The sequence below is a fragment of the Neolamprologus multifasciatus genome, chromosome 16 (assembly GCF_963576455.1).
Source record: "Neolamprologus multifasciatus chromosome 16, fNeoMul1.2, whole genome shotgun sequence".
Lineage (NCBI taxonomy): Eukaryota > Metazoa > Chordata > Actinopteri > Cichliformes > Cichlidae > Neolamprologus > Neolamprologus multifasciatus.
In genome coordinates this window covers 28,428,108-28,444,511 of record NC_140454.1, presented here as the reverse complement: position 1 = coordinate 28,444,511, position 16,404 = coordinate 28,428,108, and the positions used below count along the sequence as shown (strand labels likewise).

Genomic DNA, 16,404 nt, shown 5'->3' with positions numbered 1-16,404 from the left:
GCAGAAGCAAACCGAGCTGCCTACCGAATGTTCATGCACAAATGACTCTCCACACTGAACACACAGCGATTAGTGGCACAATAAGAAACTGATTCAGCCAATAAAATGACTGAGCCAAATATCCGGGATCTCACATGTCCGGCAGAATGATTAGTAAGAAGAATTTTTCCACAATCACAAAGCACAGGAACAAGCTGCACTACAGCCTAAAATAGTGCAGAGTTTGTTTTGGTTGGAGAAGGATGGCTCCTCAACGGATTCCAAGGTAATCAAAGTTCCTTTACAACAGCACAAACAAGAACTCAATGAGCAACTCTGGAAATTGCTTTGGGAGGTTAGTGATTGATAATGCTAAAAAGCCTTCCAGGGAATTGCCGTGGAGTTTAAATATTTTGGCAGTTTTACAAGGCTTAGAGGCTTAACAAGCTTCAGCTCCAGCTGCTTGGCGTAGAGGAGGCCTACAACGCCCTCGATGTTACATCTTTTTAAAAGGGTTTATGCATCATGTCCAACATCGTGCACAGGTTTACTCAAACATCTGATCTTAAAGTAAAGAAATAGGCAGATGGATAATGAGAATAGACAATAATGACCTATGTCTGGCACATAAACATGCTTTGTATTACTATTATTTGAGTAACTGCAGGAACTCGCAAACCAACTGTTAGTCAAAGCAAACAATTCACAACAAATTTCCGGGAAAAGCAGTTCAAATTCATCCATCGCGTGTTCAGACACTGTCAGCTCTTACCCCTCCACCATAAGCTCCAACTGCATCAAGATCCGACTGTGCAAAAATACACAACATCATCATGTCACACTAACACCAGCTTGCTACGTTATCCAGCACTGACACTGTCTCCAGAGGAGAGGGTTGGTTTTTATGAATGAAAATGCAAAGAGAATAACTGATAGGAGAAGAATGAAGGAGGCTTTGGATTTTTTTTTTTAAATTACATGAGCTGTTTGTGATACTGACCCTGGCGCTGCCTCGGCTTCCCACTGACATCCGCTCATCGTCGTCTGAGAGCTGCGTGAGAGGGCGAGAGAGTGAAATGAATGGTTAGGGTTCGGAGAATGCAATGGCTTACATCTGCAAAGACTCCAAACATGAGATTCTGACAGGAGGCCTCGCGCTGCAAACACACATGGTTCCAAGTCAGCTTTCGGTGTGACCCTAAAGACAGAAACAAACCTCATCTAAACTTCACCACTGCTTCCTTCAGCGCTCTACTCAGATGAATAAAAACAGAGAGCTGCCTAAAGTATGAGCCTGTTTCAAGTGTCATGAAAACATGCTGCTGGATCGACCAACACAAAGCCACATATAACTTCTAATTTAGTTACTCTATGCTGTGTTCGTCCGGCACTGACATTTTCATGGTAAAAGACAATAGATTACAGAGTTAAAGCATGAAGAGGTGGAAACAGAGAGAGGACTACAAACCATGTGAATCCGTGAAGGACGTGAGTACCTCTCACTGTCTTCCTGAATAAGGGAGGGGAGGGGTGAAGATGGAGGAGAGAAGGGAAGGAGGGGGTAGAAAGGTAGGAGAGAGATGTCAAACATCAACAGGATAGACGACGAAAGAGGAAAGTGTCATTTGAGCGTTTAAATGTCTTTTGAAGAGTCCAGATTAAGAGTCCAGGACAGATAAACATTTAAACGCCACAAAGAGATCAAAGTCATTTACTGTGTTGCTTTACATTGTTATGTTATATTTTTATTTCTTGTGTTTTATTTTATTTTTTATCTGTGAAAAGTGCTATATAAATACATTTTGCGTACTTGCTAAAGAACTGATAGTTAATTTAAAGCAAAGGGAATCTGTCATGCAATTTGTATTTGCCAGGTGATAAATTAGATTTAACTGCACTGCTGTTTTCACCTTTTAACTGCGTTAAGATGTGGATTAGAACATATCTGTTAGTCCATTGCTGATTATTTGAGCAGATTTCTTTATGTTTTTATTTGCTCAATTTGGAGTCTACAAAGAAAAAATGTGCATTGGGAATGGTCAGCTTAAGTGGTTCTTCCTCAGGGCTGAACAGCACCACAAGATAGTGCCTTCCTTTTTCTCTGGAATTTAGATATTATGCCAAATAAATAAAAAAGTAATTAAAACAAACTCTCTTTATTCTAGTAAACAAATCACAATATTTGGGTTCAGATGTGATTAAAAACTATCCAAATTCCATCATCTTTATTACCTGAATCTATTGGTACAATGCAAACGATGCATATTTTATACCAAGACAACAGCCATGTTTACAAGGACACAAATAACCAGTTAAAAAACCTGACTGGAATAGAAATGCTTCACCTAAACACACCAACTGGAAGATTTTGACCCAATCACACACCTTTGTAGCTTAACCTACCTAGATACAGGTAGGTTACACCAATCCTTAATCAGAGAGGTGTGCATGTAAACACTTTTTCCAGTCAGGAATGTTCTCGATAAGTCGACTAGTCCAGTAATTGTTGCTAATTGCTAATTGTTTACATTTCTACAGCCATTTGCTACTATATAGAGCTGCAGCCTCGACATAGTTGTAGAAAAATGCAAGTCTGTTCATTTAGAACCTGATCTTTGTGTTACTATTATTCTTTTCAATCACAATGTATTCTTTAGTAGTTTTTTCAAACATTAATTTGTCCTATTTTAGTAATATATGAACATCTTTTTAGTAAAACATTTTCACATCATATTTAATATCATAAAATATTTATTTTAAGTGGGTTTTTTTAAACTTCTTCATTGTGTGGAGCATAACATGCAATGTTCATAATGCACATAATGCAAGGTGCCACCCGATTAAGCAGAGTTTAAAGTAAGATTCAGTATTGAACAGATTAATTAATAGTTTCAATGGCCGTTGTTTAGACAGTTTTTGACATTGACCATTAAACAATCCTCAAATTTAATTTGATATCTCGAGTCTTTTAGTTTTAGACTAATTTCTTTTTCTTGTTTAGTCGACTAAGAAATTCTTTGCCAGAAACTCCCCTACTTCCGATGTTCAAAGTGAAATTATCCTTATTGCATGTCTGTTACCATTTAGTGAACATAATGTAGGTGCATTCAAAAAGTGACAAATGTGAGAGAGGGGAGAAACTGAAACCCATACGATGCAGCAAGGTGACGATAAAAAAGGAGAAATCCAGACAGCGGTGTTTGTTTACAGCAATCACAACTATCATTTCTACTATTCCCAGAAAGTTGGACAATTCCAAAATGATTCTGTTTAAATGCTTGACGCATGATGCAAACGCACATTAGGATCAGATCACCTCAGTTAGGGTCAATGTAAACAGTGAAGCTCTAATTTGACACATGTAAACATGGCCACTGACACAGTGACACAAGCTGGGTAACAGGAAGCTCACAGAGGCTCATCCATGCACACTTTAAATCCACAGCTGTCAAACAGTAATCCAGCTGACACTCATGCAATTTTCACCACATGCCAACACTGTTCAAACTGAAACATTATGATACTGCTGACAATAAACAGTTGCATAAATTCTCATTACCACCTAAAATTACACATCACAATTAGTCAAACAGTTACTCCTACACACAGAGTATGATTGCTGTGCCAAACCCTTTGAATAATCTGCACAGTCATACTGAGTAAGTGAATTCAACGCAGTAAATCCCATGCAGTCTCACACCACCGGGGCAGATGGTCATGCTGATTCAAAGCCAGATGGTCACCCTGCTTTTTTAATAAGTGGATTATCATTAATGTTCAAGCTTTGATTCCTCATAATCTTTTTTTTTTTTTTTTTTTTTTTTTTTAAAGGCTCAACAGGAATGACTGAGAATTCAAATATAGACTGGGCACATGGAAAAGTCAAAATACATGCAGATCTGTTAGTGTTGTTATCACAGCACACTAACTCTACCATCCATTGTTCAATATCTCCCCATTTGTTGTCCACGCGGTCATCTAATTTGGTGTTCAAGCCATAGTATTTCTAGGGAGAGGCAAGAAACAAGGGCAAGATAAAACAGGTAACTTGTTCCATCTTTTTCTAGGGTGCGATCTGAAACACACGTCGAGGACGATCACATTAAATCCAAAAATGTGCAAGGTAGAAATGAGGAAGAGTAAACCTACCTTCTGCACCTGAAAGATCTAAGCAGCAACACCGAACAGCGACAGAGGAGAAAGAGCGAAAAAACAAACAGGAAAGATTTAATTAAATCAACATAAAAAAAGATAAGTGATGGAAAAAAACTGAAACACTGGAAAATAAAAAGCAAAACAGCATGCAGGAAAAAGAGCACGAGGCTCGGGCATGTGAAGAACCCTGCTGCACAGCAGGAACTGACCCAAGAACACAAGTTCACCCGAGATTTAACTACCTGTGAGACACACTTTCACAGCATTTTCCCATGCTCCTGTAACGTTGGTATCAGTGACGGAAAGCTGTGCCAGTGCCACAATGTCACTTTCACATAGTCTGTGTAACCACGGCTACATAGCAGAGAAAACCACGTGACCTCGAGAGATCCTGGTACAGAGGGCTTCCAGAACCACAACCACAAGGTGGTTCTCCAAATAAAAATAACTCTACAAAACATCTCAAACTTTCCTGTTAGGTTAAGTAGATTACACCTAGGACAATAAACGTTATGCTTGTGTAGACAGAAACATAATGCATATGCAGTAAAATTAAAGATGCAGCCCTGAGCTGCATCTTGACTCATCTCAGAATAAAGAAAAGAAACAAAAGGGAAACGGTGAACCAGATGAAAGATCACCATTTCAGTTACACTCTGCTTGTTTAATATGCACAGATAAAACAAGGAGTATGTGTGTTATACGTTGTCACCAAAATGCTGCAGCTGAAGCTCACTGCTTTTCCAAGCTACTTGATGTTTTTCCCCTCAGGAAGCTGAAGGTTGCCTTAGATGATGATGTTAAAAAAACAACCAAAAACAAAACAATCCTCCTGAAATTACCTTCCAGATTTTAAAAGATATTTGGTGGTTAATTCTTTCTTAGTGCAACATTGTTTGTTTGCACATTTGCTTGGACATCATCAGCAGAGCTCTTGAGACCACACAGTACAGTGGAGACCCAGACATTGTAATTTTGAGTGATGAAAAATGAAAATATATCAGCAGCTTGTACAAAATGTCCATAACAAACAAACAAACAAACAAACAAACAAAAACCCCTAAAACCCTCTGGGGTCCAGGAACCTGAGCTCCTAACCCTTTGCGATAAGTGTTACATTTTTTTTATTATTGTTATTATTTTATCAAAAGCAGACTAAAGAGATCAAATCAAACCAGGCAGGCTGAGACCCTCTTAGTGTTTCCTGTGGTCGATGTGCTGCGTCACTTGTGGGTGTTGCCATCTGAAATTTGGAATGTTTGAGGAAATTACGGAAAATTAAGATAGTTTGACTATTCCGATAAATACAATTAACCTTGGCTTTATTTATTTTGGTAGTGGTTGTTATTCGAGATGTTCTGTGCTGGCAAACTTTTAAAGTAAAATAAAGATCTCTGCAGCCTCCAATTTCCTTCATTCTTTGAGTGTTTTGCTGATGTTAACGTGACGGGACAAAACGGAAAGACTGGAATCAGATTTCCTAAAATCTCCCACATTCCTCCACCAGTGAGACCAACACATTACCTGTTAAATTTAAAACAACCCTACACACTGCCTTTTTGAGTTTGTTTCAAAAACTCTGCTGACAGCAGGACACACTAAAAACACACCCCACCCTCAATGATGTACTTTCTACCCCAGTGCTTAATCCAGATTTACTACCACTGTCTCCCTTGTATACTTGCCCAATAAATGGATTGGCCACTTTTGCAGTTCTGGTCATCACAAAGCGATTTTCAGATGACCGCTCTGCCCGCTGCATCGCTGTAGTAGCAGCAGCACTTTTAGGTGATCAATGGAGAACGGCCTCTTGCCCTCACCCAATTCATAATTAACCTGAAATGGAAAGCCACGTCCCCACACCGATAACCTCACAGATATGCTGTCAACTCAGGAAAGTCATACTAAACTTCAAGAAGGTGAAAGTGAGTTATAAAGGTCAGATTTATTTTTAAATATCGCTATAATTCATATCGTTGCAGAGTCACAGCTCTAATGTTCTGCACACATCTTCCTGAAACTTCCTCTATTAGAACCTCAGACGCTTCTGACCTTGTGAACTTTGATCTTGCTTTAAGATCAAAGCAATAACAATACTACAATCTAGTTAAAGAGAATTTGATTTGTGTCTAAAAATGAAAGAGTTGAACTCCAAAGAGCGTAATATTGCACAAAAATGACCAGTGTCCAGTCTAATCAGATTAGGAAGTGACTGGAGGGATCTCGTCTGCTTACTTATCTCTTATTATGTGTCTGGACAGCCTATTAGCAAGTGAGCCAGGCACCGTCATAATCCCATTCATCAACCGAGTTACACAATCAGCCTACATGCTAGCACCGGTCCCCTTTGACTCACCGAGCGCACCTTCTTAATTGGAGGGGTTTTTGGGCGCCTGGTGAGGGCAGCCCTCAGCCCCCCTCCGGTAAGCCGCCGCCCGGCCGTCCTGCTGCCCTCAGGAAACCAGGAAAGGTCGCATCCCTCAGCGGTCACCAGGTAACACCATGACCAGTCACGAAGGCAGGCTGATGGTATGACAGAACGCTGAGATTTGAGCTCAGAGCACTTGGAGCAACAAAGGTTTGAATTTCCCCTCGCGTTTAATGCTGCAAAGCTTCTGCTAATAATCCACTCCTAACTTCTGTCTTCAGCGTATGAGGAAACATCCAAAAATCCAGAAGGTGGCCGAGAGCACAGCAACCCATTGCTGCCATCCACGATACGGCAGCAACAACAATAACAACAACGACTGCTCCACTGCGGGCTGGACCACAGAGCACAACCTGCTAAGCTACTTTAAAACTCGGCTAAAAGGTTTAAAGGACACACAAACACACACGCACACACTCAGCTTGCTAGTGACCATTAATCTGGCATATGTGACCTGTGTGTGTGTGTGTGTACATGCAGAAGATTATTGTTCAGGCTTGACACCTGTGTTTTGATTGGTGAAATAACAATAAATTAATATTATAATTACTAATAATCTTAAAAATCTATCTTTTAAAAATAGGCATTCCATATTGACGAGGAATGAAAGGTTCAGCTTGATGTAAAATACTAATTTCTGTGAATAACATACATCAGACTGTCTCAGTATAATGCAGTGACCTGGTATTAATATGGACGCTGTCCCACCTAACCATTACTGAGGCCACCAGTCTGTGCCATTGAGTGTCTCCTACAGTGTAATAACACCCTCAGCCACACTGAAAACACAGCCTAGGAATGGTTCGGTGACCAAAAATGCCCACGGTGATGATTGGTATCCAAGTGTCTGTGACATGAATGAAACTGAAGGATCTGCTGCTAATGTTGTGGTTATGAGGTTCTGTGTTTATACCCTGAGGGGTCAAAGGTGTTTGGGTTGCACAAGGGGGGGCTTCACAGTAACCCAGGCCATAAGGCATGTATGGGTGCCTGCTCAACCAGTGAGCTAAACTGGCACTCATTTTGCTCTGTGTCTGATTGCCTAAAAGGTTTATGGAATTTTTCTTTTAATGTGGTGGTTGCTGAAGCTGCGGAAGCACATGCATGTTGTCTACTAAAATCACAGTAAACTCTGGTCACACAAAATTTAATGTTGACAGTCACTTGAAATTATGAAGGCACTTATTGTTTTGGAGCAAACACAGCACTCAGTGACTGCAGGAGTTGATGGCAGCAGCCTCCATCTGCAGTACGATGCACCCACAAAAACTGCTCGAGGGACGTAGCAAAGTAGCTAAGAAGCTTTCAACCTCCCCACATCTCAATCTGATACAGCATCTGTGGCTCCAGCCTGAAACCCACAGAATCCAAAGGGGTGTCTGCTAACGTCACAGTGCGAGACAGCCAGAACACCCCCAGAGATTCCATGTCCGTGTGCTCAAGCAGCACAGGAAATAAAGTTTATCGACTGAATTTCCAGAAATATGCTTCAACAGTACAGAAACTGTGACTGACGTCTGCCACAGCAGACAATTATTTCACTGTCATTTATTCTTCTGCTTTTTTAAAACAAACAAATAAAAAAATCCCTTCACACAGAAACTGAGCAACTTTTGAGTTGAGTTTCCACAGGTGCTAGGCAGTCTGTAGTCTGTTTATGTGTTCAGGATTACTACTGACTAATAATAGTGAGCTCGGAAAAGCGAGACTCCCCGTGGTTCAGATCAGAGGTGCTCAACCAAAGAAAGAAAAACTCATGTAACAGCACTGAGCTCACATCCAAACACCTTTCAGCGCTGCACCTGATTCAACACAACTCAGAACACAGCACGGACGGCAGCACCGACACTGGAGCTGCCGAGGGTCCAGTACAGAGATTTATGGGGTTCTTTGCTCTTTTTGCGAGAGATGTACAAGTTTTCCACAACACATTGGTAAAAATGGACATGTTGAATAAAAAAAAAACAAAAAAAAAAACAAAGATTCAATTCACTGCTTACTTCCCAGGAAGGTAGTGCATCACATTAAGGGCCTTCTAATATCTGGAATAAGTTATGTCAGTGTTATACTATGTACTGTATTTAGCTACCCAAAGAGACAAAGCCACAAAAATATAAATGCAATAACAAACAACTTTGCAGGTTAGACTTTCTGACCTTTCAAACGTGTACAGTTTATAACAGCTAATGCAAATTACTGTTGTGATTGTTTTGGAAGACGCCCTTTACATGTGACGGTTAATTAACAGGAAATGTGCTCCATGGTGTCTGAAGAAAAAGCTCTAATTTTATGTTACTTAAAAACTTTCCACGTGTCAATATCTGTATCAGCCTGGGCTCAGATTAACTTTAAAAGGTTTTGTTGAAAGAGTAATTAGTGAGAACTTTGGAGGACTTCCTCATTTGCTATGGTTATTTAACCTCAGTATCAGCTGTTGGATATTTAGCCAACCTAGAAACCTTGTAACTAAGGAATTAGTTTGTTACGACATGTTTGTGTATAGGTGGGGGCACTGTTTTAGTACATAAATAATAGATGTAATTTCCCTTTCCGAAAGCCTTAAAGCTGGATTCTTTAACATGTCCAGCAGGGGTTGACTCCTTAGATCCCGCCCTTATCTGGTTTCAAAAGGCCAAGATTGCTAACATGCTCAGCTAGAGGCTACAGAATGGGAGCCCAAAAATTAATGAGTGACTTCCTGCTTGTTACGTCCATCTTAATTATATGGTAACAGTCTATGGTTCGAATCAACTCATAAATTCAATGTGTTGAACAACATCATCTATAGTTGTTGGAGGTTTTTTAATGAAGGAATTTTAAAAAAGTCAATCAAAAGTCAGTGTCTAAACTAAATTTTACATCAATCCAAATGAAATCCACAGGAATGTTCTTTCTATGAACGGCAAGGATTGCTTGGATCTCAACAGCAGTGCTCCTATGTGCTGCAGTCACAGTTCCTCTGACCCACAGGATCAAAGAGTCAGCTTAAGAGCAGAAAGCAGAGCTGACCGGAAATGCTTTTGGTCCAAACAAAACCAAGTGTCTAGTAACAACAAGTCTGCTTAAATCCTTTTTGTTTTTCAGAACAGTGTTAGCCATTTGGCAGACAGCAGAAATACTTGTTTAACTCCATCAGTACTCCGCTGTTTAGATTCAGCATGAAATATTAAACTCTTACGGATGTAAAATCTTGCATATCTGTCCTAACATGAAGTTTTGTATTATGCCATATCGTGTGTCACATGCCATGGGGTATTTTGACTTGTATACCTCTTTCTGTTGTCGCTCCAGCTCCTTCATACGGATCTCTCTGGCCTCTGCCCTGGCTGCCCTCTTTGCTGCCAGCCTGGCCTCGGCCTTGGGATGGTAAGGGGGGGGGGGGGGGGGGGGGGGGGCAAATAAAAACAGAGAGAGAGAAAATTAAAAATGGAGAAGTTAGATAGCAGCAGACTTAGTCCAACTCACACACATCACATCTATAAATGTTCAACACAAATGTGAACAGAGCTCCAGTTCCTTGACAGAGTTACTTTGGGAACTTTGTGACACATTGTTGGGAAACAGAAATAAAAACAGTCACACAGCTGAAGATTAATATCACAGGGGGACACTACCAGCCCCTAAAAACCAGTCAATAAAGCAGTAAACAAACACAGGACATCAAGAATGATTTGAACTCTGAACAGATCTCATGGACTTTATTTAGAAGCAGACAATCTAGTGAGACTCCTAGGCCCCCGTACATTTGAAAGACTTGCCTCTGCTCCACTCAGCACTCAGGCGAGAGCAGGGTCTTTCCCTTAAAAGGATCTCTCTCTCAGAGTGTGTGCTGCAAGTGTGTGTGTTACAGTGTGCGTGTGTGTAAGCATTTCCTTCCTCTAACTTGTGGTAGACACTACACGGCTGCAGCCTCTAGGCGGGGTAACTGTAACAGCTCATACCGCTGCACTAATGCATTTCCCCAATGTCAGTCACCATGACTGAGTAACAGGAAAACACTAAATACAGAGTTGGTTTCAGAAGAAAGCACGATCACACACATGCACGCTATCAACAAAGTTCAGCTCAGGACTCACATACACGTGTCTGCATTCATTAAAAGCTTCACCAGGGGATACAAACAAGCTTGGCCAAATCTGTGTTGTCATCAACAACACTGACGTTCTGCACCGCAGATAACAGAAGCACATTCATCTCAGTCTTAAAATGGGAGCAAACTGTCAAGCTAGATTCCTGCGCTGCCGTTAGCAAACTTCAGCCTCTGTATGAGATGAAATGAGGATCTTATCAAAGGCACAGATCATTGTTTTGGCCCCCAGCATCCTTTACATGTTGTTCTCCAGATGCTTCCATCAGGGCAAAGGTTTGAGCTCCCTGAAGGCACCAATAATAGACACACTGAGTAATTTCTTCCATATGCTGCTTCTTTAAACCAATTGTGGCCCTTTTCCTCTGCCAGCAGGAGCTTGTACTGTATTTCTGTAATCTGTTGGACTAGAGTATATAAAGCAAACGGCCCCTCAGGGATATTAAAGCTTTACGCAACATCTCTGCAGGTCTCTACTCATGTTCACGCTCAAACTGCGTCACTTAGTCCATTGTTTTCACTTTTTAGTTTTAACAATTTCCTCTCCTTTGCACAAAGAAGAGAAGATGCTCTCTGAATATGTACATTAAAAGAAAGAACAGCATTTGGTCTGTATGTCAGCATGTTCGCTGCGTATCAGCAGTGCTTGCTGAGCAAACTTTCTGAGTTATTCAGTCACTTTTATTCAGCTTGTGTTCATGCCGTCAGCAACACTTGCATGCTCGCTTTGTTATTATCCTGCTTTATTATCCAGGTTTTTATATTCCTGTATCATTCTGAAATTGTCCAGGTTAAAGTTCATGTGTCTTTGATGCCTTGCCATGACACAGAGTCTCATTTGGGAAGTGATGAGTGGGCAAAACTTCCACTTATGTCACTTGACTATTTTATGATTCAGCGTTTAATTCTGTTTGTTGCATTATTTAAACAACTTTAAAGTGCACACTTGAGGGAGAAAAGAAAAATTCAGTGTGAGTGCTTTCTGCAGGAAACCTTGTACAACATTTAGACATTTATTAATCTCAAAACTAATAAAACACTAAACTCACTGCAGCATTTGCCAGGTGTGGTGATGTGGTGAAGCTCACCAAAAACAGACACACAGCAGTTCCTCCCAGGCTTCCTCCACAGTAAAGCTGTAGTTATATTACACAAACTGAAACTGGCATCTGTTTGTTATACATGCTGGGTCATGGATGCCGCTAGTTCACCAATAAGCCGTTTTTGACAGCTGTCATTATATGAGCAAACATCTGGATTTAAAGCTGACTTGAACAGCAAAGCAACAGGTGAAAATATGAACTACAACTAACTGCTGCGAGCATTCATGACTTACTTAAAGCCTGCTTTTTTAGCGTGTAGATCCCAGTGATGCTATGGCCGCTTGATAGAAGTTATGAGCTAGGAAGTGTACAGAATGACTCACACAGCGACCATCTGCTTGAATCTGCTCTTAAGATGTCTTGGAGGTATGGAGCCGGGCAACAGAGGATTGAAATATCTGAACAGCAGGCTGGTCGCTGCCTCAGTAGAGATGCTTTTTGCCCTGCAGTGAACTGTGTCTATTTGCCAAGCACCTCATGCACATGAATGCGAGCCATGCCACCATAATGCATTCCAGGAACTTCCAACTCAAAAGAATTGTCCCAAGTAAGTCTTGCCAAATAACTAAACATTGTTAAATAATGACAAAAAAGCCCAAAACAAAACCTTAATTATGAAGAATTTTTTGAAAGGCTCCTAAAAATGATGATGCAGGAGTCTATATTGACTCTGTGCTGCACTCACTACCTGCGTAGGTGCCATTTCCTCCAAGTCAGTGCTCACTGTCCTTGGGACTCTTTGCATTTCTACCAAAAGCTTTAAGACACAAATCCATCTAAAACACTCCCTGCGCTGACAGCTACACTATGTATACACACATAAACTCCCTCTTAGACATTTTCTCTTCCATGAAATTAGAGGTAGCAGAAGAGTAACATGGCATTAGTCTGTTTGACCTCGAGCAGCATAAATACAGCACTTAAAAACTTCCATTAGCATTGGTACACAGTTGCTCCATCAAACAGCAGGCTCTGGGGTGAAGTGCTTTTTATCCACTCTGTCAGTGAGGTTGTTCAACAGTTCAACCACCAACTTAATTCAGATCAAAGACAAGAGCAAAACAGACCCGCAACAGGCAGATTAGGGAGCATGAATCGCTGGAAATATTTTTATGGGTGGGCACATAGTGCTGTACACAATGCAACACAATTCAGTTCAATAAGTGTCAGAAAAATGTGAACAATTGCATACTGCATTAGACTTCCCCGTCAAGTCACAAAGGTTGCCTTGCATTCAGCATCTATTGTGTAGACCAATTTGTTTTACTGGTGCCTTTAATTACAGGCCAGCTGGGAAAACTACATATAACCGGTCAGATGTTTGTTTGCTGTATCACACTCATATTTGCACTGGCTAAATATTAAAAGATGGTGTGATGAAGGGATGAAATCAGTATCGGCACTGGTTGAAGTGTCCCTTTCATTTAATTTCAGTCTGCAAATTTCGTTTTTCTGACTCTACTCGAGTAGTTTTGCATGATTCACAGTTCAAAAAAATCCCTTAACATAGTTTATTCTAGTTGAAATGAGTCATTTTAGCTCCTCCCTCACGTTAAATACATTTTCTTCTGATTGGTTACATATCTTAAAATGTTGAACAGCAGGTGGGTGGGGCTTCTGTGCTCACAGTCAGAGCTTTGTGCTCATATTTAGGGGTATCCCCTCAATGACATCATACAGAGACAAGAGAAGGAAAAATTGTTTAAAACTGAGTCTGAGGCCTAAACTTTAGGCCCATGGTCATTACTGGCATTCATCTTCATTACTGGAAACCCTGGTCATGCTTAATATGAACATCCACTATCCACTTTCATTCAATTCCAACTTGTAGTCTATTTCTTTGATTAATTTATATTAAAGGTTATCAATCCTATGTCTAAAATGGTTTATACTCCCGGGATTTGTGATATGTTTTAGGACAAATGAGTGTATTATGCTTGAGGTGTTCGCCTAGCTTGGGAAGCTCGGGAATTATTAATTTCATATCGAAAAACAAAAAACTCACTCATTTCAGGATGAGGTAAGAGACCTCCTTCTTTCATCTTCTTGTTCAGTTTTAAAACTTTGAAAGTCAAATTTCAGACACAAACTGCTTAAGGGAACCCGTCTTTCAAAAACCCACCCTTCAAAAACCTTCACAACACTAAGAGGTGTGAATTATTTCCATGACCACATTACTGCCTTCCCTTTTACTGTATGGCCATAGAGTGCAGTACTTAAGCATACAACAGCTTAACTCAAGACACACAAAAAAGCAAAAGCTGAAGTTAAAATAAACAGTTAAACGGGGTACCAGCTTTCAGTTAAAGTAATCCAACATGATGCGAGCAGCTGTAACAGACTGGGGCATCTTTCCAAGCGAGTGTATGCTGCATCAGCCTCCAGTCACAAAGATGCACATAACTAGGCCAAAAGACACACTCATACCTCCTTTCTCTTTCCTCCTCTAAGGCTATTTATACCGACCTACATGGACTCTGGTTCTATCAAACTGTTCTAATTCAGCATGATGTCAATGGGCTGTCCGCCCTCCTGAGAGACAGTGAGCTAGTTCAGTGCAAAACTGGGATGCTCTAAAGTGATTTGGAGATGCAGCAGAAGAAAAAAAATACACAAGTTTAAGTGGGAATACTTCACAGTGGAAAAATCATAAATTACTATTTTGGTCAATTATGGCAATCTCAGATATTTAATGTAGCTATTCATCACCTTAACAAGCATTATGGATTTAACTTTGTTTTGTTTGTTTTGTTATAAACCCTCAAACTTTAAATGAAAAATAAATAGAATAATTTGGGTTGACAGAGAGATGACAGTTCACACACAGTATTTTCATCATCTTTCCTTGATTGATGAGCGCAATTTATTGTGTAAGACCAAATGAGAGATTTGGAGAGAAAATTAATGCAAAATAATAATAATTTTATTCCCATAATCATAGTTTCACAATCATTAGAAGCCACAATTGTAGCTGCAAAAAACCCCAAACCAAAACAATGATTCACCCCCTAGTTTAATGAAGGTTCATTAAGACATACTGCGTAAAGGAAGATTATATAGCCTCCTTCAAGCTCTAAGTTGCAGAGTTTGTTTTTTTTTATTCCATTTCAATCATAATAATATGTTACTTAAGTACCTAGAGAGGTCAAATTTATAGTTCTGGCTTCTGTCAACTTGATCCCTTAAGTATCCTGACAGCCTCTCAGGGCACCAAGTCCTCAAGAGCCGAATGCCAGCCTAGTCTGATTGTCTCCAGTAAGCTGGATTCCCACGCCCCGCATGCCCGTCTTCAGCAGCCAAAGTTGGGTGGTTATTCTAATGACCACGAGTGCTGACAGGCTCCACAAAGAGAGCACAGAAATAACTCTGATTTCTGTTTGAGTGCATTTAAAATGAGAAGGGATCATTAGGTGGATTCACACACAGTTCGCTCATTGTACGGTGAGGGTGATGACTAAGTGTACCAAAAAAGTTTATTTCCTCTTTGCAGAACCTTATAAGCCTCACAGATGTTGCCTAAAAGGGAGTGGCTGGAAGAAAGTTCAGCTTACTATGAAGCCATAGACATGAGTCAACTCAACGGACGTCACAAATGGACAAATCGAGCCGTTGTTTCCAAACCTGATGAGCTCAGCAGACGATTCCACATGTGCTCATAGAGGAAAATACAGACCATGAAGAACTATAGCACCAAAACAAAAAATACTTAACTTGCCATCAAGTTTCAAGCTGAAATGTGTATAGTTATAGTTATCTAGCACAATGATAAACAAGTTAATAACTCATAAGAAAAAAAAAATCTAATATTATTGTTTTACTGGGGACAACAAAACCTAATACAAAAGTAATCGTTAATCTTTTTTTAGCGTTTAAAATTTGCTCTGGTATCAATCAGATCACCTGCTGACTTGCGTGTCTCCAATGATAATATTGGTAACATGTCAACACGCATAAACATTCATTCATGACCACAGGCTGCATTTCAAGATGGGGGTAATTTCCATGTTTTAGAAGTGAAAACATAAAACTGCATTCTTTCTAATGGTCAGAAAGGGATGACTGCTATTAAAACTCCTTATAGAAGTCTGGGGGAAAATGGGCCTCTGTTCTCTTGATCAATAACATCAGTAATCATCAAGCATCAGATCTTGATGATTCTGCTTATATATTATATTATGTTCTCTATTAGGTACAGAATAGAGGTTAACAGAAGGTTTACTTTACAGTGGGCTGGCCTTATGAGAAAGAAGTAACTACCTTATAGGTGTGTAGTGACCATGTGTAGAGTTCATTGGTTTGTTACTCAGTTTCACCCCTTATTTGTGATATCTGGTTTCAAAAAGCTAAGATGGCCAATCAACATGAGTCAACAAACCAATGGGACATTGCTATTTTTTAAATATACAGCCAATGACAGAAAAAGATTAATGTAGAGCTTTAAGCAAAAATTCCTTCACATGACCCGTAGACAGCGACTGATTTAAGAAACAACAACAAAAACAAATCAGACTGCAGAAAATGTCTATGTTGCTTATTAATGTTGGTACTTAAATAACATTAAATAACATTTATTATTTAATGCAACTCAATGATAGTTTTGTGAATTTGGTCCCATTTACTGTAAAAAAAATACAACAACAAAAAGTCGTGTA

General features: G+C 40.0%; 1 protein-coding gene across 10 annotated transcripts in view; it reads right to left on the bottom strand.

Annotated features, from left to right (window-relative positions):
• Window positions 1–16,404, bottom strand: part of LOC146500989 (uncharacterized) — a 47,640-nt gene that overhangs the window by 17,648 nt on the left and 13,588 nt on the right. For 4 of the 10 annotated variants that reach the window (XM_085134936.1, XM_085134939.1, XM_085134937.1 and 1 more), the window contains exons 3-8: window positions 9,833–9,919; window positions 4,129–4,146; window positions 3,914–3,985; window positions 1,448–1,489; window positions 980–1,030; window positions 752–787 (exon numbers count right to left, since the gene is read on the bottom strand). In XM_085134936.1, coding sequence (XP_084991062.1) covers window positions 752–787; window positions 980–1,030; window positions 1,448–1,489; window positions 3,914–3,985; window positions 4,129–4,146; window positions 9,833–9,919 — 306 coding nt within the window. The remainder of the gene's footprint in view (window positions 1–751; window positions 788–979; window positions 1,031–1,447; window positions 1,490–3,913; window positions 3,986–4,128; window positions 4,147–9,832; window positions 9,920–16,404) is intronic. The other 6 variants (XM_085134944.1, XM_085134945.1, XM_085134941.1 and 3 more) reach the window with 5 other exon arrangements.